The sequence below is a fragment of the Dysidea avara genome, chromosome 1 (assembly GCF_963678975.1).
Source record: "Dysidea avara chromosome 1, odDysAvar1.4, whole genome shotgun sequence".
NCBI classification, from domain to species: domain Eukaryota; kingdom Metazoa; phylum Porifera; class Demospongiae; order Dictyoceratida; family Dysideidae; genus Dysidea; species Dysidea avara.
In genome coordinates, this window is record NC_089272.1 from 24,137,214 (window position 1) to 24,164,431 (window position 27,218).

Below are 27,218 nucleotides of genomic sequence, written 5' to 3' on the forward strand. Positions count from 1 at the left end.
AGGGTGATTTGTTTTGAGCTGATCTCTCTACAGGGTGATTTGAAATGTAACTTATCTCTTTACAAGGCTATACTTGTTTCTAGCTGTTCTCTCTTTAAATGTAGTTGAAACCTTTGCAGGATAAGTTGTTTCTAGCTGATCTCTTTACTGAAAGAGTTTGTTTGTAACTGAACTCTCTACAAGGTTGCTTATTTCTAGCTGAATCACTCTATGAAGTGTAGCTGAATTCTCTCTAGGTGGTTTGTTTTTAGTTGATCTGTCTACAGGGACTTGTTTTGAACTGAACTGTCTATACAGGGAACTTATTTCTAGCTGATCTCTACAGAATGATTTGTTTCAAACAGATCTTTCTACAGGATGATTTGTTTCTAGCTTATTGCACTGCAAGGTGATTTGCTTCTACCAGATCTCTCTACAGGGTGATTTATGTTGAGCTGATCTCCTAACAGGGTGATTTGTTTCCAGCTGATCTGTACAGAGTGAATTGTTTCTAGCCGATTTCTCTACAGTTTCCAGCTAAACTCTCTACTGATCTCTCTGCAGGCTGATTTGTTTCTAGCTGATCTCTACAGGGTGAATTGTTTCTAGCTGATTTCTCTACTGGGTGACTTGTTTCTACCTGATCGCTTACAGGGTGATTTGTTTCGAGCTGATCTCTCTACAGGATGATTTGAAATGTAGCTTGTTTCTTTACTAGGTTGTTTGATATCTCTACAGGGTGACTTCAAAAGGGTTTGAACTCTTTGCATGATAACTTGCTTCTAGCTGATCTTTCTACTGAAAGAGTTTGTTTGTAGCTGAAATCTCCACAGGGTTGCTTATTTCTAGCTGAAACACTCTACAAAATGTAGCTGAATTCTCTATAGGGTGACTTGTTTCTAACTGATCTCTCTATGGGTGGCTAGTTTCCAGCTGAAAACAGAGTGATGTTTCTAGCTGATCCCTATAGGGTGAATTGCTTCTATAACTGATCTCTACTGATCTCTTTACGGGGTGACTTGAAACGTAGCTGAACTCTCTACAGAGTGATTTGTTTGTTGCTGAACTGTCTTCAGGGTGGATTGTTTGTAGTTGAACTCTCTACAGGGTGACTTGTTTGTAATTGAACTCTCTGCAGGACTATTTGTTTTTGATACTAGTTGACAGGTGACTTGATTGAAGTTGAACTCCCTGTATTGTTAGCTGAACTCACTACATGTGGTGACTTGATTGTAGCTGAACGTTATAATAGATTGACTTATTGTGCAGCTGAATGTTCTATTAGGGTGACTGCACTATTAGAGTAACTCGATCACGCACTTGTTACACCTAGTTCACTTTCATAGCATTGCTCAGTGGATTGTAATCTGATTCCTTGTAAACCACTGAAAAATCACTCTAAAATGATTTATCTACTTCTCTACCTGATTTTAGCTGATTCTGATAGCCAGTTTATATGGTAGATGTGGCAAGTATTACCTTTTTATTAACAAACCTCTATTGTGCACATTTTACATATGGTTGGCGTTTTTGTTATAACTCCATGACTGTTAGTGCAATTTCTTACAAGCCACAAAAGGTTTGCACTGCTAAGGTTACTCCATGTACAGACCAATTCTCAAGTCATTCCTTTAAACAGTTTACCCTGTGGCCGTGACAAATATCGCTATCAAATGTTTTGAAAATCATGTATAACGCTCTTGTTCTTCTTCCAAAGTGTACAATATTTGGAATGTAAATGTGCTACATTATGTTCTTACAGCCCTCCAAATTTGAAGAAAATCGACCAAAGCATGCATGCACAAGTTAAAGCAGTTTTTCTAAGTGGTGCAAAAAGAAGAAAAAGATGAAGAAAAATCCAAAGAAACTAAGACACAGTTTGAAGAAGCATATCTCAGTGATGGCCTGGAGGATTCAGCTCAAAGTTGAAATGGGAGGTGCCCCACCATGCAGGATTTTCCACAGCAAAAATAATTAATTTCTGTACTGCCATTATCAAGCTACGGATGCGTGAAAACGGTGTTTTCTTGGTTCCTGTAGAATACATACTTGTTTGTTGCATGCCCGCACTGGCTGTACTTGGCCGCATGACACACTATCATGTGTCTTGATATCTATGCTGTGATCCTTTTATACTAAGCACGGTACATGTGTAACTACTGTATAGATAGCTGCTGTGTATACAAGTAATAGTTGTAACACGGGCATGAGGGTTTTACCTGATATGTATGCCCTCTGCCTGCGGCCCTTGAGCAGTTGGGCATACTTATCAGGCAAAGCCCAAATGCCCCGTTACAGCTAATATGTAACACTTATCTGGCTGATAGCCTGTACAGGGTGATCAATCACCCAAGCCAATACGAGTGCAGCCACTGAATGTATTATATATGCATACCAAACATTTTTGATTATGGGTCAGTAGTTAGTATGTTCAGTTGCGATGAACAGACATATCCTAGTAAAATGTTGGTTACGTGGTTTTAATATTTTTATCAGTGCTATTGAGTCGTTTATGGGAAAAAAGAACAGAGTTCACTAAAGGCCTAGATAGGTAAGCTTGCTTGTAGAGTGGTTACTCCATGCAGAGTGGTAGTTTCATGAAGGGTGTGTGTGTCCGTATTCAAAAATGTGTGGGAACGATCAGTGAATAAGCTACAGTATAGCACTAGTTCTCACCTTAGCCAAACGTTTTTCAACTTGTAGGATAGCGAGGATGACAAAACACTATCTGTCTGAGTGGTTTTCATGGTGAAATCCAAGTCGTGCATCCTAATTACGTGAGTATTAATCAATCCCCACAATTGATTTTGGCCTCAGAGTCTATATAATCAGTGCCCAGTTGTAGCCTGGCTACATTTTGTATGTAGCCCGGCTAGTTGGGCTACATACAAAATGTAGCCCGGGTGGCTACTTTGATCTGAGGAATGAAAGTGGTAATTACATTGTATCATGTAGTTGTATATATATTATACAATACAATATCAATAATTTTACAATGTATGTTTTCATTGTCTATAGAATGGGCAAAACATACTGCATATAGCAGTACTACACTACCATTTTGACCTAGCAAAATGGATTATAAACCAAAGCCTTGTTCCTGTGGATAGTACTGATAATGTAAGTATAGAATAATTATTAAATGTAACTCTGCTTGTGCTAGTGTTATAGATGTATATACGTATGTATTATTAATTTGTAACTAATGCTTACAAGTTGCACATGTTCATGTGGTTGGATCTTAATTTGTGACCGGATCTGCAAAACAGGACAGAATTGCATTTTTTCGAATTCCTGTTTATTATATAGTTATAATCTACTTAGCCAAGTGTACCCACTGGCAAAGTTTCAGCTTTATTTTCCAATAACTTTATGAGTTACAGCCCTACAAAGTATAGCAACAACAGAAAAATCGATTTGTACAGAAAGTAAAGTGAAAATAAATTACAGGCGCTTAAAAAAACCATTGTAACTTACCAACAGATTGAGGTACAGGGCTAAAACTTTCACCATCGTGTTTGCCAGGAATCAACTACTGAGTAAGTTTTCCTTTACTCACCCTTCTTCACTGCATGCAAAGGCAGAATTCATGAAGAAAGATCGATTGCATGCAATTGCTTTGATGTGACATAAACAAATGCTCATAACTTACGTATCCTTAGATCTACTGCAACGAAACAAAGATTTTCCAACTTTTCTTGAGCAGGTGAATAAGATATCAAGGCTTTTATTGTTAGTCCCTTCCTTTACTAAGAAAGAGGGGTTAAAAAAATCCACGGGATTTTTCAACAATATGCAAGTATTTCACCCAATGTATTCAATGCTTTATACTGTAAATTTAGGCTTGTGCAATTATGTCCCTTTTCCACAGATCTGGTCACATTTTTATTGTTATGTTTTTTGGAATAAAACATTGATGTACTCCTTTACAAGAAATAAGTCATGTAAACAGCCTTCAACAACCCCATCAATATTCACATAAGATAGCTGTCACAATACTGTATTGCATGTACATGTATGTACTGTATACTGGTTTAGACCATTCCTGTGGTAGAAGCCGCAGGATGGTCAGACAAGACTGCTGCAAGGTGGTGTGGCAGGTATACTTAATATTTTTGATTTATAGACTTCTCAAAGTTATTGACCAGTGTGTCCTGCAAAACAATTTTTAACAGTCCTGGCACATGCATGTATGTACTTTGTAACTATGGTGATTACTGTTGCTGGTTACTGTGTTAAATATTCACTGATGGTCCACTTACATTACATGTTTCCTCATTTCTTATAGCTAGTACATACGTATACGTAGGAGGGTTACTGTATATGCACACGACTATTGTTAATACATATGTGTCAATGGCCTCAGCCTCAGTGGTGCATTACTGACTCACATTTCATTTTGTATTTATACTCTTGTGAACAAGTGTCTTGTTTCATTGTGGGATTGACATGTGGCAATGTTTGTAAGTCTCTAAATACGTATTTACAAAGAAATTAATTTGCCAGAATTTCACAGGCTAGTTACTTTGTCTAGCTGAGCTTTCTATAGGGTGACTTGTTTGTCACTGAACACTCTACATGATGATTTGTTTGTAGCTGAACTCTCTGCATAGTGACTTGCTTCTTTTTGATCTATTTACAGGGCGGCTTGTTTTAAGCTGATCTCTCTACATTGTCACTTGTTTCTAGCTGAATGCTCTACAGGATGAATTTTCCTCTACAAGGTGACTTATTTCTAGCCGAACTCTCCATAGAGTAACTTGTTTCTAAATGGTACAGTGGTGACTTGTTTCTAGCTGAACTCTCTACAGAGTGACTTTTTTCTAGCTAGCTAATCTCCCTGCAGGGTGACTTGTTTCTAGCTGAACTCTCTACAGTTAAAGAATGATTTGTTTTGTAGCTGAAGTCTCTACAGGGTGACTTATTTCTAGCTGATCACCCTACAGTATGACTTGTTTCTAGCTGAACTCTCTACATTTAAAGAGTGATTTGTTTGTAGCTGAATTCTCTACAGGTGATTTGTTTGTAGCAGAACTCTGTACAGGGTGACTTGTTTGTAGCTGATCTCTCTACAGGGTCACTTGTGTCTAGCTTATCTCTCTACAGGATGACTGCTTTCTTGCTGAACTTTCTACTAAGTTACTTTGTCTATCTGATATCTTTACAGGGTGATTTGTTTGTAGCTGAACTCTTTACAAGAGTAACTGTTTTGTCTAACTGATCTTTCTAGATGGTAACTGAACTTTACAGGGTGAATTGTTTGTCGCGGAACTCTTAACAGGGTGATTTGCTTGTAGCTGAACTCTGTACAAAGTGACTTTTTTCCAGCTGACCTCTCTACAAGGTGACTTGAAATGTAGTTGAACTTAGGGGTGGGTGGTATCTCGGTTATATCATAAAACCACGATATTCTGATGTAACGATATCAGTATCGTCAAGAATTATTGGAAACGATATTATGGTGGTATTGTGATACCAGTGGTATTCTCCAATAATATTTACTACTGTAAACATGGTGCTGCTGTTTTAGCTCCAGGAAAGATCGAGATACCCTAATAGAGCAGTCACCCTTATACTCTAATAGTAACTCTAATAAATAGAGCATTCATGCGAATATGAAAGTAGCTACTAAAGGGACTTTATTACTTGGATTTTTATTAAGGAAAGAATATTTCTGCACATGTAGCATTGTAACAAATGTGCATGGGTGATGCAAAACTGAGTATGAGCGTTAAATGCTATAATTAGCAGTCTTTTTGTCATGTATGGGAATCTGTAGAACTCCTGTCATGCACTTGGGTGTATTAGACACATCCTCACCATGCTTAACTGTAGGTCTACCTTCTCCATGTATATTTCAATTAATGGAACATGCCATGTACATGTAATTTTGCACATCCATTCATGTTGCTGCAGGTCGTATCACTTGTGTAGGTAGATGTTGTTTCATAGTAGAGGATCTGTCAAAAAAATATCGTGATAATTAGTAATACCGTGATTTTTTTTCCATGATATATTATGATAGTAAAATTTCAATACTGCCCAGTCCTAGTTGAACTCTCAACAGGGGGACACGTTTATAGTTGATCTCTCTACAGGGTGATTTGTATCCAGCGGATCTCTCTACAGGATGATTATGTAGCTGATCTCTTTTCAGCGCAATCATTTCTAGCTGAACTCTCTACAAGGTGACTTGTTTCAAGCTGATCTCTGTACAGAGTGATTTGTTTCCAGCTGAACTCTCTACAGGGAAAGTGTTTTAGTTGAATACTCTTTAGGGTAACTCGTTTCTAGCTGATCTTTCTTCAGAATGATTTGTTTCTAGTTGATCTCTCTACTGGTTGACTTGTTTCTAGCTGATCTCTCTACAGGATGACTTTTTGTAGTTGAGCTCTATACAGAGTGGCTTTAAATTCTCTGCAAGGCATAGTTGAATGCTTTAATAGAGTAATTTCTTCTTAACTGACTGCTCTGTTATAGTGACTGCTCTATTAGAGTATCTCAATCTTGCACCCACTACACCGAGTTCAATTTTGTCTGTGGCTTTAAGCCTGATTCTTCTAAACCATTGAAGGACCTTTCTAAGATGATTAACCCATCTGTACACCGATTTTCAAATCATTGCTCTGAGTGGTTTTTCTGGTAGATGTGACAGGTAATTGTTTGGTTTTTTTATTATTAACTAATCTCGATCGCGTAATCGTTACACATTGCTGGTATTTTTTGTTGTATCTTCTTGGTCTTTAGCTCGATTTCTTTCAAACCACAAATTGAGGATCTATTATTTATAGTTAATCTATCCATGTACTGATTTTCAGATTCTTTCCATAAGTGGTTTACACTGTAGGCGTGACAACATTGGTGTTATTTTTCATGAATAATTGCTAATAACTCCTTGACTGTTTATAGTATTCCAGTTAAACTTAGTACCAAGATGCGTCTTTTCACTGCCGTTTTCAGGGGCATACCAAAGGAAGTTTCCAGACGTTTCAGGAAACCCCTCTGGATTTTACACTCTACTTGAAACATTAAGAAATTGAAACTTCAAGTTTCCAGAATCTGGAATCTACCATGGAACAGGACACATTTTAAACCTTTACCTTAGATAGTTTCTCACATGATAGCAACACTTATAGCATTGTTCTGAATTAGATTTTGGTGAAACGATTGAGATACTCTAATAGAGCAGTCAGGTAATATAAACTACTCTAATATAACAGTCACTCTTCTGTAGTGGAAACCCCTTTTCATAATTCCTGCGTATGCCTCTGGTTCTGTCAAGGCATTCAGATATGGTGTTCGTGTTTTATGGCAGTTTTTGCAAGTGTGCAAAAAGAAGAAAAATGTAAGAAAAATCTGAAAAAACTAAGCCAATTTTTGAAGTCTCATGCATATCTCAGGAATGCCTGAAGTGATTTTGCTCAAATTTGGTATGTGGGCTACTGACAGTGGAGGACATGTCCACAGGTCTCATTTCGTAAAGGCAGCACAGAGTTATGAATTCATGAAAATCGTGTTTTCTTTCTTCCTGTCATTATACTCATGGAACTGCATGCTGGCTTTTTGGGCCACACAACACACTACCGTGTGTCTTGATTAGTGATCTCACACACACAAATTGTTGTTTCAAGAGATTCAACATACGCAATGCACTATACTAATAGAGTAATATTATTGTTTGCATACATGAGGTGCACATGGCTGTCCTAGAAGTTACATCATCACTACTACACTCATGCATCCAGCTTTACTACATATAGGATATGGCTTAACCTCCTATTCACAAAAATCAACCGTCATAATCAGTTACACAGCTATTTCAACTGTTTTACATTTTCGCAAACTCAGATAACTATATGTTTTGACTTTCACCTGACCACCACCTCCCACTCCCCCCAAACTCCTGACTCCTCCAAAGAAGAAATCCTAGAATAAACACTGATGTCAGAACTGCATTACACAACATTAGATATGCTACAGTATGTGCAGGCAATAACTTGATTTGTCAACACAAGTTAATCCCATCACATAATAGGCTGTATATTTCATGCCTGAGTAGAATATCTATCAACCTGTTATCGAATTTTGTGACTTGTATTATAATGCCTTCACATTTGTTTTTGTCCAATTGTGTGTATGTATAATGTACGTATATAACCTGCAATACTTGAACTGACACAAACTGTAACATTAATAAGTAGATATGTAGGTGTTTATTGGGGTACAACACATTGATGAATACAATTGTACAATAACATTGTTTTCCTGGCTGTAGCAAGGACATAACATCCTACACATTGCTGTGCTAACAGGCCATTCTGATTTAACAAAGTGGATAATAACACAAAGTCTGGTTCCTTTGGATATTACTTATAAAGTAAGTAGTTTATTATGCATATTAATGAGCAATGAATGTTGCAACACTCACAGTACTTATGCCATATATATTATATTAGAGCTGAGCAATAGTAGAAAATTCACTACCACGATAGATATTGAAGTATTATTCATGATATGATAATATCACGATAATTAAAATTTGAATGATCTTCAGTCAAGTTCCATAACACCATTATAGATTACTATTTGCTTGGTTTTCTTGCAAGTGCATCAATTAAGTAATTAATTGTGTGGGTAGCCAATATTTCTACAATTTTTGTTACAGCCTTGCAGATAAACCAGCTTCTCAAGCAACATTTTTAGTGGAATTTTAGACCCTTCGCAAAGTGATTGACTAATTGCATGGGCGGCCAATAAATATACACAGCTTGTTATACCATTGCAAGCAAACATTTCACGAATAAGCAAGCCTAAAGAGTTACAAAACAGTTAAATAAACTTGGTAGCAATGTTTCTAGTAATCTTACAGCAATAACATGATAGTAAGCTGTAATTATCATACTGCGATAATGATTTTTGATTGTGAGTATTGAACTATCGATATTATTGCTCAGCACTAATATATCTAATCAAAAACAGCCAAGCTGTAAAAAAAGGTGCGGCCCCCAAAAAGGCCATGGTGAAAAAAAGATGTGAAATCCAAGGTGGCGGCCAAGAAATGGCTGTGATGGTAGGTTAATGGTTAAATTTTAATAACGACAATTCAGGTGAATTTGGTGCCAAGACCAAGCGGCACAAAATTCACCTGAATTGTCGTTATTAAAATGTAACCATTAACCTACCATTACAGCCATTTCTTGGCCACCACCTTGGATTTCACATCTTTTTTCACCATGGCCTTTTTGGGGGCCGCACCTTTTTTTACAGCTTGGCTGTTTTTGATTAGATATCACTTCTTTTTGTATTTGTATACTGCAAAGCCGGCCTATGGCTGGCTTTAGGGCTTTTTTAACCCATGTGTTTTTTTTCTTTACCACATGAAGAAAAAAAGAACTTAAAGAAGATTTGTAATACTTCAATTATTTTTGATTTTATTAGTAATTATACAAATTATATACATATATTTATTACATGCCCATTATTCCCCACAGGATATTTTTTTGCAGCTGATCTCTCTACTGGGTGACTTGAAATGTAGCTGAACTATATACAGGATGGTTTCTTTGTAGCTGAACTCTCTACAAGGTGACCTCTTCTAGCTGGTCTCTCTACAGGGTGATTTGTTTGCAGCTAAACTCTCTACAAGGTGGTTTCTTTGTAGCTGAACTCTCTACATGATGGTTTCTTTGTAGCTGAACTCTCTATAAGGTGACTTCGTCTAGCTGAACTCTCTACAGGGTGATTTTTTTGTAGCTGAACTCTCTACAGGTGATTTGTTTACAGCTGAACTCTCTACATGATGGTTTCTTTGTAGCTGAACTCTCTACAAGGTGACTTCGTCCAGCTGATCTCTCTACGGGGTGATTTGTTTCTAGCTGAACTCTCTACAGGTGATTTGTTTGCAGCTAAACTCTCTACATGGTGGTTTCTTTGTAGCTGAACTCCTTACATGATGGTTTCTTTGTAGCTGAACTCTCTACAAGGTAACTTCTTCTCTACAGGGCGATTTGTTGTAGTTGAATTCTCTACAAGGTGAGGCTGAACTCTCTACATGGCGGTTTCTTTGTAGCTGAACTCTCTACAGAGTGATTTGTTTGCAGCTGAACTCTCTACATGATGGTTTCTTTGTAACTGAACACTCTACAAGGTGACTTCTTCTAGCTGATCTTTCTACAGGGTGAATTGTTTGTAGCTGAACCACCTACAAGGTAACTTCTTCTAGCTGATCTCTCTACAGGGTGATTTGTTTGTAACTGAACTCTGTACATGATGGTTTCTTTGTAGCTGAACTCTTTACAAGGTGACTTCTTCTAGCTGATCTTTCTACTGGGTGATATGTTTGCAGCTGAACTGTCTACATGGTGGTTTCTTTGTTGCTGAACTCTCTACAAGGTGAATTCTTTTACCTGATCTCTCTACAGGGTAATTTGTTTGTAACTGAACCCTGTACAAGGTGCGTTTTTGTGGGTGATCTCACTGCAGGTTGATTTGTTTGTAGCTGAACTCACTAAAGGGTGATTTGCTTGTAGCTGAACTCCATGCATTGTGTCTAGTTTCTAGCTGATCTCTCTACAGGGTGATTTGTTTGTAGCTGATCTCTCTACAAGTTGATTGTGTGTAGCTAATCTCTCTGTAGGTTGATTAATTTGTAGCTGATCTCTCTACAGGGTGATTTGTTTGTAGCTGATCCCTCTACAAGTTGATTTGTGTATAGCTGATCTGTCTACAGGTTGATTTGTTTGTAGCCAATCTCTCTACAGGGTAATTTGTTTGTAGCTGAACTCTGTACAAGGTGCTTTTTTGTAGATGATCTCACTGCAGGTTGATTTGTTTGTAGCTGAACTCACTAAAGGGTGATTTGCTTGTAGCTGAACTGCTTACATTGTGTCTAGTTTCTAGCTGATCTTTCTACACGGTGATTTGTTTGTAGCTAATCTCTCTACAAGTTGATTTGAGTGTAGCTGATCTCTCTGCAGGTTGATTAATTTGTAGCCAATCTCTCTACAGTGTAATTTGTTTGTAGCTGAACTGTCTATAGGGCGATTTGTTTGTAGCTGATCTCTCTGCAGGTTGATTTGTTTTAGCTGAACTCTCTACAGGCTGATTTACTTGTAGCTGAACTCCTTACATTGTGTCTAGTTTCTAGCTGATCTCTCTACAGGTTGATTTGTTTGCAGCCGATCTCTCTACAGGGTAATTTGTTTGTAGCTGAACTCTCTATAAGGTGATTTGTTTGCAGCTGAACTCTCTACATGGTGGTTTCTTTGTTGCTGAACTATCTACAGGGTGTTTTGCTTGTAACTGAACTCTCTGCAGGGTGATTTGTTTCTAGCTTATCTCTCTACAGGTTGATTTGTGTGTAACTGGTCTCTCTACAAGCTGATTTGTTTGTGGCTGATCTCTCTGCAGGTTGATTTGTTTGTAGCTGATCTCTCTACAAGTTGATTTGTTTGTTGCTGATCACTCTAAAAGTTGATTTGTTTGTAGCTGAACTCTCTGCAAAGTGTTTTGTTTGTAGCTGACCTCTCTTCAGGGTGATTTGTTTCTAGCTGATTGCTCTACAGGTTGATTTGTTTGTAGATGAACTCTCTACAGGGTAATTTGCTTGTAGCTGAACTCCTTACATTGTGTCTAGTTTGTAGCTGATCTCTCTACAGGGTGATTTGTTTGTAGCTGATCTCTATACAAGTTGATTTGTGTGTAGCTGATCTCTCTGCAGGGTGATTTGTTTGTAGCCGATCTCTCTACAAGGTAATTTGTTTGTAGCTGAACTATCTATAAGGTGATTTGTTTGTAGCTGATCTCTCTGCAGATTGATTTGTTTTAGCTGAACTCTCTACAGGGTGATTTGTTTCTAGCTTATCTCTCTACAGGTTGATTTGTGTGTAACTGATCTCTCTACAAGCTGATTTGTTTGTAGCTGATCTCTCTGCAGGTTGATTTGTTTCTAGATGATCTCTCTACAGGTTGATTTGTTTGTTGCTGGATCCTTACATTGTGTCTAGTTTCTAGCTGAACTCTCTATAATATAAGGTGATTTGTTTGTAGCTGATCTCTCTGCAAGTTGATTTGTTTTACCTTAACTCTCTACAGGGTGATTGCTTGTAGCTGAACTCCTTACATTGTGTCTAGTTTCTAGCTGATGTCTCTACAGGGTGATTTTTTTATAGCTGATCTCTCTACAAGTTGATTTGTGTGTAGCTGATCTCTCTGCAGGTTGATTTGTTTTAGCTGAACTCTCTACAGGGTGATTGCTTGTAGCTGAACTCCTTACTTTGTGTCTAGTTTCTAGTTGATGTCTCTACAGGGTGATTTTTTGTAGCTGAACTCTCTACAGGGTGATTTGTTTCTAGTTTATCTCTCTACAGGTAGATTTGTGTTGATTTGTTCATTACTGATTGCTCTAAAGGTTGATTTGTTGTAGCTGAACACTCTGCAAAGTGTTTTATTTGTAGCTGATCTCTCTACAGGGTAATTTGTTTGTAGCTGAACTCTCTCCACAGTGACTTGTGTGTAGCTGAATTCTGTGTAGCTGAATTCTCTAGAGAGTGACTTAATTGTAGCTGAATTCTCTACAGGGTGCATGACTTGTTTATAGCTGAACTTTCTTCAGTGTGACTTGTAATGTTCTGAATCTCTATAGTGATATATTTGCTTAACTCTCCACATGGTGACTTGCTTCTTGCTGAACTGTCTATAAGATTAACTGTTTGAACTCCCTACAGAATAACTTGTGATGTAATAAAATTCTATAATGGAGTAAATAAATTACCCGAATGCTCTATTAGGGTGACTGTTCTATTAGAGTATCTCGATCTCGCATTTGCTACACGGAGTTGGCTTTAGAATCATAACTCAGTGGTTTGTAATCCGATTCTTCTGTACTACTGCAAGGATTTTCTATGAAGATTATTCCAGCTATACACCAATTTTCAGCTCATTGCTCTAAGCGGATTGCCTAGTAGGCGTGAAAACGAATACTTATTTATTCGTAAAAATCGATCGCGTAATTCTGACACAGGTTGGGTTTTGTGTCATATCTCCATGGTCTTTATCTCGATTCCTTTCAAACCACCAAAAGGCACTCCTACGATGGTTACTCCATCGACATAGCAATTTTCAACTCATTCCCTGAAGCGGTTTACCCTGTAGGCGTGACAACAAATCGATCTTGTTTTACGCGAATAATCGGTCATAACTCCTGAACCATTCATCGGATTTGTACCAAATTTGATGCTAGGATTCGCCGTTGGGCTCGCCGTTGGACTCCCTTTCTGTGTGCCAAATTTCATGGCGATCGGAGTACGCGTTTGCTTGTTATAGCAATTTTGCAAGTGTGCGAAAAGACGAAGAAGAAGAAAAAAAAACCATGAACAAAAACGAAACTTTGGCAACTCGTATCTCGGAAATGGCTGGAGCGGTTTCCTTCAAATTTGGAATGTAGACTCCCCTGGCTGGCGGGCAACTGTGTAGCAAGTTTGGTTCCAATCGGATAAGTGATCACTGAGATACAAAGGTGTGAAAATGACGTTTTCGTTCTTCCTGTTAATGTACTCACGGGTGTGGCGCGCCGGCTTCTTGGGCCACAAGACACACGGTATGATATACCACCATTTTTGTTTAGATATTTGTTTAGATCTTTATAAAAGATAGTACTGTGTAAACTTACTGTACATGCATGTATACATGTAATTGGATGTCTCTGCTATGAATTTGTAAATTATATATGTCACCTAATTTTTTGAAAACCATCAATCTACACACAATAGTACTTTTGTAATGAAATGTACATAAAACAATGGGTAAAAAAGGTTAGGTCCAGAAAAAATTTACGCAAGTTTTTATCGCCTTGCTGGTTGGTAAACTGACACTCCAGTTGAACGATCCTAGGCATCATTGTGCTCCCCTATTCATAGGGAGTTCAAAACCCCTTGTTTCATCTTCATAAGTGACCGGATTTGCAAAAAGGTACCTTTTGCACACACAAAATGTGACCCATTTTTTGAACTATGAAGCTTCATAACATTTTTGTCATGGCATATAATTGCCTGAAATTTTCCATAATTGTAGCTACAATATCTGGCTATATTTTGATACTAAGAGCAAGTGAATCAGTCTAAGGACTCAAGTGTTACATCATTTTGTTTGCTGGTATGTAAAATGTGTGGAAAAGGTACCTTTTTGCAAATCCGGTCACATATACAGGTAGATTTCTGAGTTACAGACATTTATTTACGTTGTGGTGACAAAAGAATTTACGACAATCTTTCTTCAATTAATTCGCCTTGCTTCCGTGTAACAGAAGAATATCTTTGGCAAAAACTATATCTAGGTGGATTCACAAATTCATGGCAAATGCAATGAGCAAAGATTCAACTCTGTACACCATTGTATCAGTATATTATGATGGATTATGTAAGTGCCTGTAGATTATTTTCTCGATGTCTTATGTACATATTGATTTATTTGCTCATTCAGTGGTCTACTGCTGTATCTCCCTCCTCGTACCCAAAGCCATCCACACTGCACTAGCTTAACATGTACCACCACCTTGGTGTGTAGCTGCAGGTGCACTGCTAACTTATTTATTAAACTCACATTCTAGAACCAGTGTGTTGCTGCAGGTGCAGTTACTAACTTATTAATTAAACTCACACACACACAGAACTACTACTACTACTACTACTACTACTACTACTACAAAACGAATAGCTGCCATATATAGCAAGTGCAAAAACAGCAGGAAAGTACAACCAGGTAAGTATGTACCAAGGCAGAGCGGGGGCCTGCACAGTGCAATTATTTTATAGTTTACTGTGCCCAAGTGAACTAAAGAGAAAAAGCTGAATAGTACTGGTTTTTGCTGTTTCTTTTGTCCTGCCCAGAAAAAACGAAGTGCTTACCACTGTGCTACAGTAGAAATCAAAATAAAGTTAACGTAATGCAATTGTAATAACTGAGTAATTACAAATCGTAGTTTTACTGTAATTGACTTGTGTAGAAATTTAATGTCTATAAGGGTTTTCACCTGCCAAGTAAGCCCCAAAGCTCGCCTGCAGAGCTTATTGTGACAGCACTACTCAAGACTCAATGATTTAAGACTCCAATGATTTAAAACAGTATACACCTTATATACTAGAACATCAGGTGACTATATTACAACATCAGATGACTATGTTACATCATCAGGTGACTACATTAATTAATGTTTTATATGTACAATAACAATAAACTCAGTAAAGTCAGGTGCTGCTGCTAAAGTTAGGTCAGCTTTGTTACATGTCTTTGATTTTCTGTTAATTACCAAAACTTTAAATATCACATGCTTCTTCAACCCCTTAACATGATATTCAAAACATTAGACCTACATCGAATGTGCTATGAACAAAGTACAATTAGTAATACTTCTGTAATTACTCAGTAATTACAATACAAAACGTTAACTTTATTTTGCACTCTACTGTACCTACTGCATGCTGTATGTAAAACAAAGTAAGAGTCATTCAGAAGTACACCAAAATCATCTGTAATCTTGTTAAGGATTCCAATAATCTTGTTAAGGATTCCAACTAGGCAGGTGGGTGGGAGTAGCCTTCACACTGTTGCATCTAGCACCCTAGAATGATATGTATTCACACTTTAGGCTTTATAATATATATACACACTCACATGACCCACCACAACACATATGCGATGTACTGCGGTGAGAGATTATTTTCTGTCTAATTCACAAGTTCAAATGACATAAAATACATCTCCCTACTCATACCCGAAGCCACCCACACTGCACTAGCTTAATGTGCAGCTACATACTTATCAATTAAACCCACACTCTAGAGTAGTAAAGAAGGGCCAGTGTGACCATCTAACTGGTGACCCAAGGTAAATGACACATAACCTATAAGATAAAGATACACTTAATGTCCCAATCCTTCTTGACACAGACAAACGATTTTCTTCAGAGTCTTCTACATAGTTATCCTTGGCCAGTTCAGATTTCCACCTTCTGTGTTGCTGGAACAAGCGACCTGGAACACCTGCTTTTGCTGCTGCTGATGCCCCTCCAGAACAAAGACTGTGCATGCCAAATCTCTCTGTCGTATATCCCAGGTCTATGAGCTTGCTTCTGAATTGCTTCCTCACCGTGGTGTAGCTCAGGGGACTAGAATCTCTCAGACCTTCTCCATTCTTGGTTTTTATAATGCCTTTAAAAATAAATGCGTCACTGTTCAATCAGATACTCGCTGCAGTCAAGTAGCATTCCAGCATAGCTACCGAGCAGGTTGAGGTGCCTTTTCTGGCAACTAGCACTTCACTTCTTTGTCTGAATGGGTCTGTCTTACTACATGGCAGTGATAATCTAGCCCTTTCCTCTGTTATCTCCACATTGCATGCTCCAATATGCATGGCTTCATCACATCTCAGGAATCCGGTAAATGCCAATAGGCTAATAGTAGTTATTCTCAAATTTGCAAGGGTTGGGGAGGAATTAGCATCTTCAACCATATCAGCTAGGACTGGTACAGCCATCGGCTTCTTCTTCTGCACTGGTTTAGCATGCAATCATTTTAGGCCTAGAATAATTGTCTGCACAAGTGGGTTAGTAGTTGGAGATTCCAGTCCTGCAACATGATGCGCCCAAGCTACCGCACGTACAGCTTCTACTGCTGACTTTGATTGGAGCCGATTGCCGATGCTCTGCAAGTAAAGTACAATATGACGTGCACTGGCTGGGAATACTGGCAACTTGGCCCAGTTCCTCCAGTGATGGTAAGCCCCTAGGTATTTCTTTGTTGAAGAGTCAGCTCTGCTCTTTAGTGCGGTAGCTGGAAGCTGGCTGGCAAGTTCAATTAATTCTGGATCATCCGTATCATTCATGGATGGCCAAACTTCCGCAGGCTGGAATTCTGTAGGCACACACATGCTACAAATATTCTTATTGTAAACACACATAGTAACAGCAACAACATTATACATGCTTTATTAACAATGGGGACACTTGGACTCTTGCACCATAATTATAACATACTATCAGCAGTAATAACACAATCACCTAATACTACCCAGCCCATCTGCTGGGGACATTGGTGTACTTTAAATAGAGAGGACCCTCTTTTTCCTGTATTTATTGAAAATTCTGTGTGGGATAAAACTTGTACAGCTGTAACAAACTGGGCGGGATTGCCTCCCTCCCTCAGGAAATATGACGGGCCAAAATGGGGCTGATGGCCACTCTGGCATTATTAGAGTCCCGTGGGCTTTACACCTTTGTGCATATTGGATGATGCGAGGAATTAAATAAACTGGTAGGCAAACCCAGTTGTTTTCTCCTCTCCAGTCAGTGGTAAAAGTATCAACCCCCTCACAGCTGGTTTCCAGAATCTAGAATTAAAGCGTGGAAGTTTTGTGTTATAGTAGCTTGCAAAATGATCATTTGTATGGGGCTCCAGAGACTATCTAGTCGTCTAAATGTATCACCAGTGAGGCTCCAGTCATCATAGTTGGCTAAACGATGGTAGTCAGCTGTTTCATTTTTTCCTCTAGTGATCCACTCTGGCTCTATGTGTACTGTATGTGTCGTGCCAGGGAAATTCAAAAAATGGCTTGAGCCTCTTCCTGTAAATCAGGCTTCCTGCTCACTGCTGATAATATGTGCACGACATTTTGATTGTCAGTGACCACCATACTCTCTCATTGGTTAGTTTAGATTCTCCAGTGCCTCAAGTACCAGTCTGACAGCTCAAAGCTCATGCCACATGGAACTCTTAGTGGACTCCTCATGTGAACTGGGGCCCTGGGCTATGTGGCATCCATGATGCACTGTGTAGCCAGCATAACCATTGTCACTTGCGTTCGTGTATACCACTCTTAAGGCAGAAGTACCCACCCAAGTATTTTGCCCATTTAACCTCTGTATCTCGGTGTTACAAAATAGCAATTCTGCTCTAGCTTCATCTGATAATGGCAGTGCCTGAAACCAACTGACTCTGGCATTGAGCAAAGCATACAATCTTCTAGTCATTAACCTAGCTACTGGTCCTATTGCCACTGACATGGAGATGATTTTTCCTGTAAGGGAGGCCAGGGTCCTAGCAGGAACAGCAATGTTGTTTGCTATCTGAAATAACTGTGACCGGAGGGCATCAATTTTCTGTTATGGGACTGAAAATTTGCCTACTGCTATGTCAATTTCGAAGCTAAGCCAAGCACATTGTTGTGATGGGGTCCACTTTGATTTTTCAATGTTAGTAATGAAGCCTGCAAAACAGAGGTCCTTCTGGATTTCCTTACTGATCTTTTGTGCATATCCAGCATCTGTACCTGCTGCGATTCCGTCATCGAAATACACCACTACTCTTAAGCCTTGATTTCACCAGCACCTTTTAGGAGTCACAAATGTTTGGTGAACAGATAACAGGCTGTAGCCGGGCCAAAAGGGAGTACACATTACATGTAAATTTTTTTTTGAGTGACCTTCACCCTACGAAAAACCAAGAATATCCCAGTGTTTCTGATGCACATCTACATGATGGTATCCTGACTTTAAGTCAAATGTGAACATATAGTCACCCTCTTGAAACATCGACATGGCTACCCAAAGATCTTCATATTTAAACTTATCTTTCAGCAGAAACTGATTCAGACAATGCAGGTTTATAATTAGTCTTAATTTTCCCACACTGTTTGACACCACTGACAATGGGCTACAAATGTGTGGCTTGCATGTAACTTTCTTTACACATCGGTTTTGCAGTAAGTCATTTATTGCTGATGAAACAAACTCAGCATTTTCTAGGGAAGTTTTCTGATTCTTAGCAGTGAATGTTGGGGGAGGCAGCAGTAAGGAAAGTTTGTATCTTTCACTGAGGCAATCAAGTATAGGTGTTGGGGCCTTCAAAGTGTCTTTCCAAAATGACAATTTTTCTTAAGCCTACCCTGGATATCAACAATCTGGTGGTCTGTAGTCTGCTCTATTTCCCAAAATTGGTTTGAGTGCCTTGTGTCATTTTCTGTACCATATAGTTGTGATTCTAAGTCTAAGCTTCCCATGGGAGGTTCGGGGCCACCTTCACCTATGTGGCACAGTTACTAGAGCTATCGGGACCACTACCTAGGCAAGCAGTATATTTATTACTGCAGGTCATCGTGTCACAACTGTGATCCACTGTATTGACAGTTTTACATAAAACTGACGGCAATCTGCAACTATCAGCTGTATCAGACATACTAGTATGATCAACAGTACAGACACCCTTGTATGATACTGCAGGCATGATATATGAAGCCATAAGCGGGCTATGACTACTGTGGGCACCACTATTGGTAGTATCAGCTAACCTATAATCAATACTACTTGCTACACTATCAGGTATAATAGCCTCATTATCCTTATTGTTAGAACTACTGTCAACGCTAGTAAGAGACACATCATTCAAACAAGTATTGTGGGAACTATATCTGCTGTATCAGCTGAGCTACAATCAACAATCTTGAGTGGAACAATGACCCCTTCATACTTATTGCTCATTCTACTAGCAACTCTAGTAAGTAACATACCATTCAATAAAGACACTACTATTTGCTGTATCAGCAAAGCCAAAGTCAACAGCCCTTTGTAAACGGCCTACTTTATTCCACGGACTGGACTGGACTGGACTGGACTCGCGGACTGGACTGGACTCACGGACTGAGTTGGAAACAGCTTTTAAACAATAATCCAGGAATTATCCATCTCTTGCAACACTGGAGACACCACTATTGAGCTACAACTGTGCTGCTGCTGGCTCTTCTTTACAAGTCATGACACTAGCGCATACACAGACTGGACTCGTGGACTGAGCTGGAAACAACTTTAAACAATAATCCAGGCATTATCCATCTCTTGCAGCACTGGAGACACTACTATCGACCTATACTGCTGGTACTACTCTTTCTTACAAGTCAGATGACGCTAGAGCATGCACTAATCAATTAGAATACACTTACGATACACGTGTACTCGCAGTGATAAAGCGTGACAGAGGCTATCATTGTAGCGTACATGTTTTCCTTTGTTGCTTCAGTACTTAACACTAGCGTTAGGGTTGTAGTAATGAGCCAGATTATTTGCATAGCCCCATCACCTAGCCTGATGGTGCGACTGGTGCCACCTAGCTACCTGCTAAGAATAATGACTGGCTCATCTCAACAGCTGTAACTTAACACTAGTGCTAAAGCAACAAAGGAAACAATCAATGCTACAGAATAGCTTCTATCATGCTGTATCACTTCCAGTACACATGTATCGTAAGTGTATTCTAATTAATTAGTGCATGCACTAGTGTCATGACTTGTAAGGAAGAGCCAGCAGCAGCACAGTTGTAGCTCAATAGTGGTGTCTCCAGTGTTGCAAGAAATTGATAATTCCTGGGTTATTGTTTAAGAGCTGTTTCCAGCTCAGTCCGCGAGTCCAGTCCAGTCCGTGGAATAAAGTACGCCTTTGTAAACTGACCCCATCCTGCTTAATTCCCATACTACTATTAACACTATTAGGTGACACCTTATTCAAAGGAGTATTACAGGCACTACTATGGGTTGTATCAGCTAAGCTACAATCAACAGCCTTGTGTGGAATAATGATTTCATCATGCTTATTGCCCATACTACTGTCAACACTAGTAAGTAACACATCATTCAAAGAATACGGTGTGGTTGTCCCTATTGGACACTGTGCCCTGAGGTGTCCCATCTGTAAACAATTAAAACAGTGGCCTGGCATATGGGGTGGGGGTCCTCTGGGCCCAAATGCTCTAGCAGGCATTAACGGCTGAGGAGGTGGCAGAGGAACAAACACTGGTGGCGTGGGTGTGGCATTGGCTTTGTGTGATGGGAGTCTCTGTCATCATAGTCTCTATCATCTAGGGTCCTCTTTCAATGTATTTTAGCCTCCATTGACTTTTCTCCATCAGCCCATTTTTTGGCCTCCTTTTCGTCTTTTGTAATATCCTCCTGTAGGTACTCCTCTACTGCCCCCCAGCCGTACTGTGAGCAGTTCACAAAGCAAATTAGTTTCTGTCTCTCCATTATAGCCTTCATACTTTCTTCCAGCTGCTCTTTAGCTGTCTTCAGGATGGCCACAGCTTGTGGCTGCTTAGGCTTCAGCTTGTCCAGGAGCCTGACTGCTGTTTGGACAGAGTCGTTTAGTTGGGCGTTGAAAGTAAACTGCCTTTCATTCGCTTTTCGCTCAAACTGTGGCTGTGCTGGTTCCCTTTTTATCCGTTTTACTACAAGTTGTGCTGTCTCCTCCTGTCCAGCTGTGACATCTCTTTCCAGACGGTCTAGCTTTGTGGACACCTCAAGGTGGCTCTGATCGTGGGCGTCCTTGAGTACATTCAGATTTCTCAGGATGGTCTCCATTTGCCGTTTCATCTCATCCATTCTGACTGGTGCGGTAAACTTATAATGGGGAGATTAGTAGATTAACAGCATACTGCAGCAACAAGACAGTAGAAATAGTATCCTAGTTAACTAAGTGAAGAAGTAGTAGTAGCCTTCACAGTGTTGCACCTAGAAGCCTAGACTGATATGTATTCACACCTTAGGCCTTATATATATACACACTCACGTGATCCACCACAACACATACGCAATGTACTACGGTTGGAGATTATTTTCTGTCTAATTCACAAGTTCAAATGACATAAAATACATTTCCCACACTGTTTATCTTATGAAGCTGAAACTTGGCCAATCCATTCCTCTGTCCCTTTAGACAACAAAGAACCAATTGAATGGATTTTGATAAATGTGCATATATCAGCAGTTTTCTAAAATTAGGTCTCATATTTCAGTCAGTTAGGATGTTTAATACATAATAACTGTTTGTACAGTATGTAGGTAAAAGTTTGTATGTGTAATTCTCAATAGCTTAATCATGAAGTTTAGTTTACGTATTTCATCCTAGAGCATAGAATAAATACATATGTATGGTTGTGTGTCGTGTAGCCAAGAAAACCAGCACACCACACCATGTGTATATTGATAGGAAAAAAAGAAAATGCCATTTTCACTCATGCATAGTTCCATGGTCCCTTTCTGAGCATACCATTTTTGCTGTATAGCTGTCCACGGTGTAGAGCAGATCACACAGCAAATTTGATTAAATTCACACTGGCCATTTGCAGGATTTTTTTTCCTTCTAAGATTTCTTTTCACAAGCTCCACAACAATTGCTACCATGTAACTTGATTGCTTTGAGGTTTGGCACAAATAAAGTGTATTGACATATTACAAAAGTTTGCTATGAATAAACACATGTTATCTTATTAACATTTATTCACATAAACTTTTGTCATGGTTGTAACCCCTGTATGGGAATAACTTAAAATTTGGAATGTACGTACATACAGTAGGCGGTTCATTGGAGCAGTGTTCTTTGATGGTTTAAAACAATGGAGTTAAAGCTACAGAGTTAAAAAGCAAAAATCAAAAAAGTGTAAAATCATGGGATTGAATTACTCTTAGAGCAGTCATTGTGGGTAAAAGTGCACTAAAGTAAGAAACTCTTATTAGGATTCAAACCAGGAACATACCTAAATCCCTTAACCACTTAACCACTTAACCACTGCTATCTTTGCTGTTCACTTGACTTAATTTCTACTTTTCTAGGTGTTATAGAACTTTACGTGGGTGAGATCAAAGGGAAAGTGTATTTTAAATTTCTTAAAGTACACTTTATGGCAAACAATGCTTTATTGCACCACAAAGTGTGCTTTATTGCACTACAAAAAAGTGCTTCAATCATACAATAAAGCACTCTTTGCGGTGCATATAGCACTCTTTGTGGGCAATAAAGCACAGTTGCCCATGTGCTTTAGTGCAGGCTGATAGCCCGCGGCATCGGTAGGACTAATCAGCCAAGCTGGTGAAAGCTGATAGTTCTCGCCATGCTGAGTGGTCAATCACCCCAGCCAATACGAGTTCTACCACTGGATTGCTTTTAGACATACCTATGTAAATGCTTTGATGATGGTTGGGAGAAGGTAACATTGCTGTTGTGTTTGTTAATGTAAGTGGACAAGTCCTGAAGGTATCATGGAAATACTGCACCATGTGTCACTAAAGAATTAATTGTGGGTTGTGATAGAGCTCGGTGGTATTGAAATTTGAATACACGGTATTAGTAACAGGAAAATATCACGATATATCGGTATATAGTTAGCTTATTATTGTATCTATTGCATCATTTCTTGGGCCTAGTATGAAGCGATATCATCCCAAAAACCAAAAAAATATATAGTTCAGTACAGGTAAGCATGTGTTGTAATGTGACAACTTCAAGTTTTTGTTTAGGGTGTGTCTGCTAAACCATCAACAAATTGGATAATTAAATACCAAAGGCTGGGTTAAAAGCAATCCTATACCGGTATTCATTGATATACTGGTATTTCAATATATGCGACCTTATTTTGGAAAACCATACATTTGGGCACATGCAAAATTTGTGGGAATTCTCAATTGAAAATTTCAGTGATTTTTTAAAATTATTATTTTACATATTCTGATAAAACAACTATTAAGCCTTCTTGTTATGAAATTTTACACCCATAACTTATTTTATATAGGAGATATACTGAATTATACCAGACCATGTAGTAGTTTCACAATGCGTGGGACAACAATTCACTTACAAATTGGGTGATTTGTTCATTCCCAAAACCAAACATTTTCTTATCTTTAGACAATAATACAAGTGATTTAATTGAGAAAAAGCACAAAGAACACATGATTAAACTCTCAAGGATCTCTTTTCATTAATTTTAGATTGTAAAAATGGTGATCTTTGTCAACAAAGTGATTTGTCATCAATTTGTCACATCTGATCACTAAACAGTTCTATAAACTGATAATGAAAAGTTAGTTTGTAATGTATTGGACAGTAAATTGGCCATATCTTTGGATGCTTCAACATATAATTACAAAATTTTCACACAAGGTAGATAACCACTCAGTGATTCATTGTAGCTATAAAAAAAGAAAATTGGCCAATGTGCCCAATTGTATGGTTTTCCAAAATAGGGTCACATATCTGTTATCAAACGCTGTCACGGTATGATAATCGGTTATGATAATTTATCACGATAAACGGTATTACTGATATATCGCAGAACACTAGGTTGTGTTCAAAATCTGCCAAAATATGTGATGAACATCTACTATGCCAAACTATGGTGAATTATGCAAGAGTTACTTTGTTAAACTAGTTTGTGTGCATTCAGGCAGCTGATAATCCATGAAACATGTGTTAATTACGAGTCCTAGTGTATGATGAAGCCACAAGACTAGGAAGTTTCATAAATCATTTAAAGCATTGCCTTGCTTGTGCTATATGAAAAATAAAGCACTCAGCTTTGCCTCATGCTTTATTTTTCATATTACAAGTTGAGTTTGTACAAGTTTGTACAAGTTGAGCTGAATCCTGAAAAACAGCTTAACACGCATTCTGGTACTATTACCCAATTGCCCCGGTGCAGAAGTGCCGGGCACTCAAGTTGTCGCCAAAGCCTATACAGCATGAAGCCAGCCCTGCACCTTCTGCTCCGGGGTGATACATCAGATCACACTTCAACATTGATACCTATATAGCAGCTTACGGTACCTCACCTGCGTAGTACCACAAGTTACCTTAGGGTGATGATGGTTGACATCACGGGGAGGCGAGTACCATGCCCGCTTCTCACCACCCAACCACCCCCGAGCATCATGTAGTGGGCTGGCACTCGCCCCCCCCATGGGGGATACCTGTAACGAGAACACACGCAGCAAGGCACAGTTAACACTACACAATAGCAATACATAAAGTACATAACCCCAATTAGCGGTAGCTTAGCAAACGATAATTTGGGTTAGGGGCAACTGAGGGGACTGACAATAGCACACAAGCAAGATAACGAGTGAACACGCATGCAGCCTGGTATAAGCCAGTCATGCGAACACACGGTTATTACGCGTGCAGCAACAGCATCACGAACCACGTACACGCATACAAATAACACGCATGCAAATAACACGCATGCAAATAACACGCATGCAAATAACACGCATGCAAATAACACGCATGCAAATAACACGCATGCAAATAACACGCATGCAAATAACACGCATGCAAATAACACGCATGCAAATAACACGCATGCAAATAACACGCATGCAATAATCACGCATGCAATCATGCAAATGACAATTGTAATCACACACGCACACATTGTAAGCCAGCGCAGAGGGGTAAAGCTGTGCAGAAGTCTGAATAAGTTTGCACTACCTCGTCAGTTAAGATAGTATGTACGTAATATCGCTACTTGCACCCAAATTCCCCCAAAATCTCCCCAGTTGCCCCCAGCGTAGCTGCATGGAAAATACTATATTTGAACTAATGATTGAAGTAGTGACATTTGTGATGATACAATATAGTGCATGTGGAGCAATTTGTCAAGTACATTGTTAGGCAGCTTGACTGTCTGGTTCCCATGTTGGTTGACCAGAGGCATCTGTGCGAGACAACAGTTCATAAATCTTGGATGTTAATGATGGTTGCTGGTGGATGTAAGTGAGGTAGGCATTGCTGGACCATCGGCCTAAATTTTTGATCAGCCATGCTGGAAGTCCAGCGGCTGCTGCCGTAGTAGCTGCGCCGATCCGGAAACTGTGAGAAGCAAATTGAGAGTCATTAAGCCCGGCTTGCTGGAGGAGTTGGCGAAGCGACTTAGTGACAGCTGCACGCGTCAGAGGACGGAATCTGCCAGCTTGGTAAACAAGGGCAGTAGGGGCCACATCGCCAGAAAGCTTGCTATAACGATCAAAGGCATGCCATGGGCAAGTTGAAGAGTTGGTGTTAAAAATTTTTAACTGTGCATCCGCGACGAAACGGATTTGTCTTGGACTGGTGTAGGGTGATGGTAATGTGATCGACAGAGAGCGTAACATCACACCAGCGGAGGTTAGTGTATTCACTCACCCTTAAAAAGCCATAAAAAGCCATGGTGAATGCAGCCCATAGCATTCGTTGCTCGTGGACGGTGTAGCGTGATTGACATAGTTGCTCTTTAAGGGTATGCATGATATTCACGGTGATAGGCAAGCGGGTACGCTGGTTGTCACCTTGCAGACGTCGAATACCTCTGCATACTAGCTGTAATAGATCGCCCACAGTAGGGTCTGGCATACCTTGCTCTATGTGGAATAGGCGGATGGCTGCTAAGTAGACTTTGATGGTTTTATAAGACACAAGGTTGGATTCATGAGCACAGAAGTATTGAAGTGTCAGTGATGATGCTGGAACTGAGATAAGGGTGTACTGACTACAAAATGACTGAAACTTTGCTATTCCTGACTGATAGGTTCTTCTGGTAGATTCGGCAATACCATGATACCGGCATTGCAGGAGGCGATTGTGAAGGTTTGAGTTGGCCATGCAGGGATGCGGTCTGGGAGTAAGTTGGCTTCTGGGGCTAGTTTTCTGAAGTTCTCCATCTGAAAACGAGAGAGGGAGTCAGCTATGTTATTGCAAACACCGGGGACATGAATCACACATACATTAATGTTATAATTACTGGCACAAAAATACAGCAAGCGGACCAAAGCCATGAGATGGGGTGCACGAGTACAGCCCCTGCTCCAGATATCAACAACAGCTTGATTATCACAGTGGAAGAGGATTTTTTGTCGGGACCAGAAGGAACCCCATGTGTGGACTGGTGCTACTATCGCAAATAATTCTTTCCATGTGATGTCCATCTTACCTTGTAGGGTTGACCAAGATGATTGGAGCCACCTACCATCCCAGTATGCACCCCATCCATGCAGTCCAGAGGCGTCAGTGTAGAGATGTAGTGCTGGCGAAGGTATCCATCTCGTATTTAAAATAAGGCTTGTGCCTGACCATTCCGGTAAGAAATCTAGCCACCATTGCAAGTCCAGGTATGCTTCAGTTGTCAGGCTAATGCGGTGATGTAGGTGGGACACAGTGTTGCTGAGATCAATCATTCTGCGTAAGAAGATACGTCCAGCCGGGACCACCTTGCAGCAGAAGGATAACTTTCCTATAAGGGACAACAGCTCACGCTGAGTGCATTTGTCCCGCTGTCTCATCCAACGTAGCTCATCCATTAAAGCATGTTTCCGATCATCTGAAATACTGGCTTCCATTGTGAGACTGTTTAGGAGGATGCCAAGGAAGGTTAATGAGGTAGTAGGACCTTCAA

The 27,218-nt window shown here is 39.5% G+C and overlaps 1 protein-coding gene across 1 annotated transcript in view; it reads left to right on the top strand.

Annotated features, from left to right (window-relative positions):
• LOC136237452 (uncharacterized) overlaps positions 1–27,218 on the top strand; it is a 326,109-nt gene that overhangs the window by 96,181 nt on the left and 202,710 nt on the right. The window contains exons 4-5 of the mRNA XM_066027675.1: positions 2,998–3,099; positions 8,255–8,356. Of these exons, the coding sequence (XP_065883747.1) occupies positions 2,998–3,099; positions 8,255–8,356 (204 nt within the window). The remainder of the gene's footprint in view (positions 1–2,997; positions 3,100–8,254; positions 8,357–27,218) is intronic.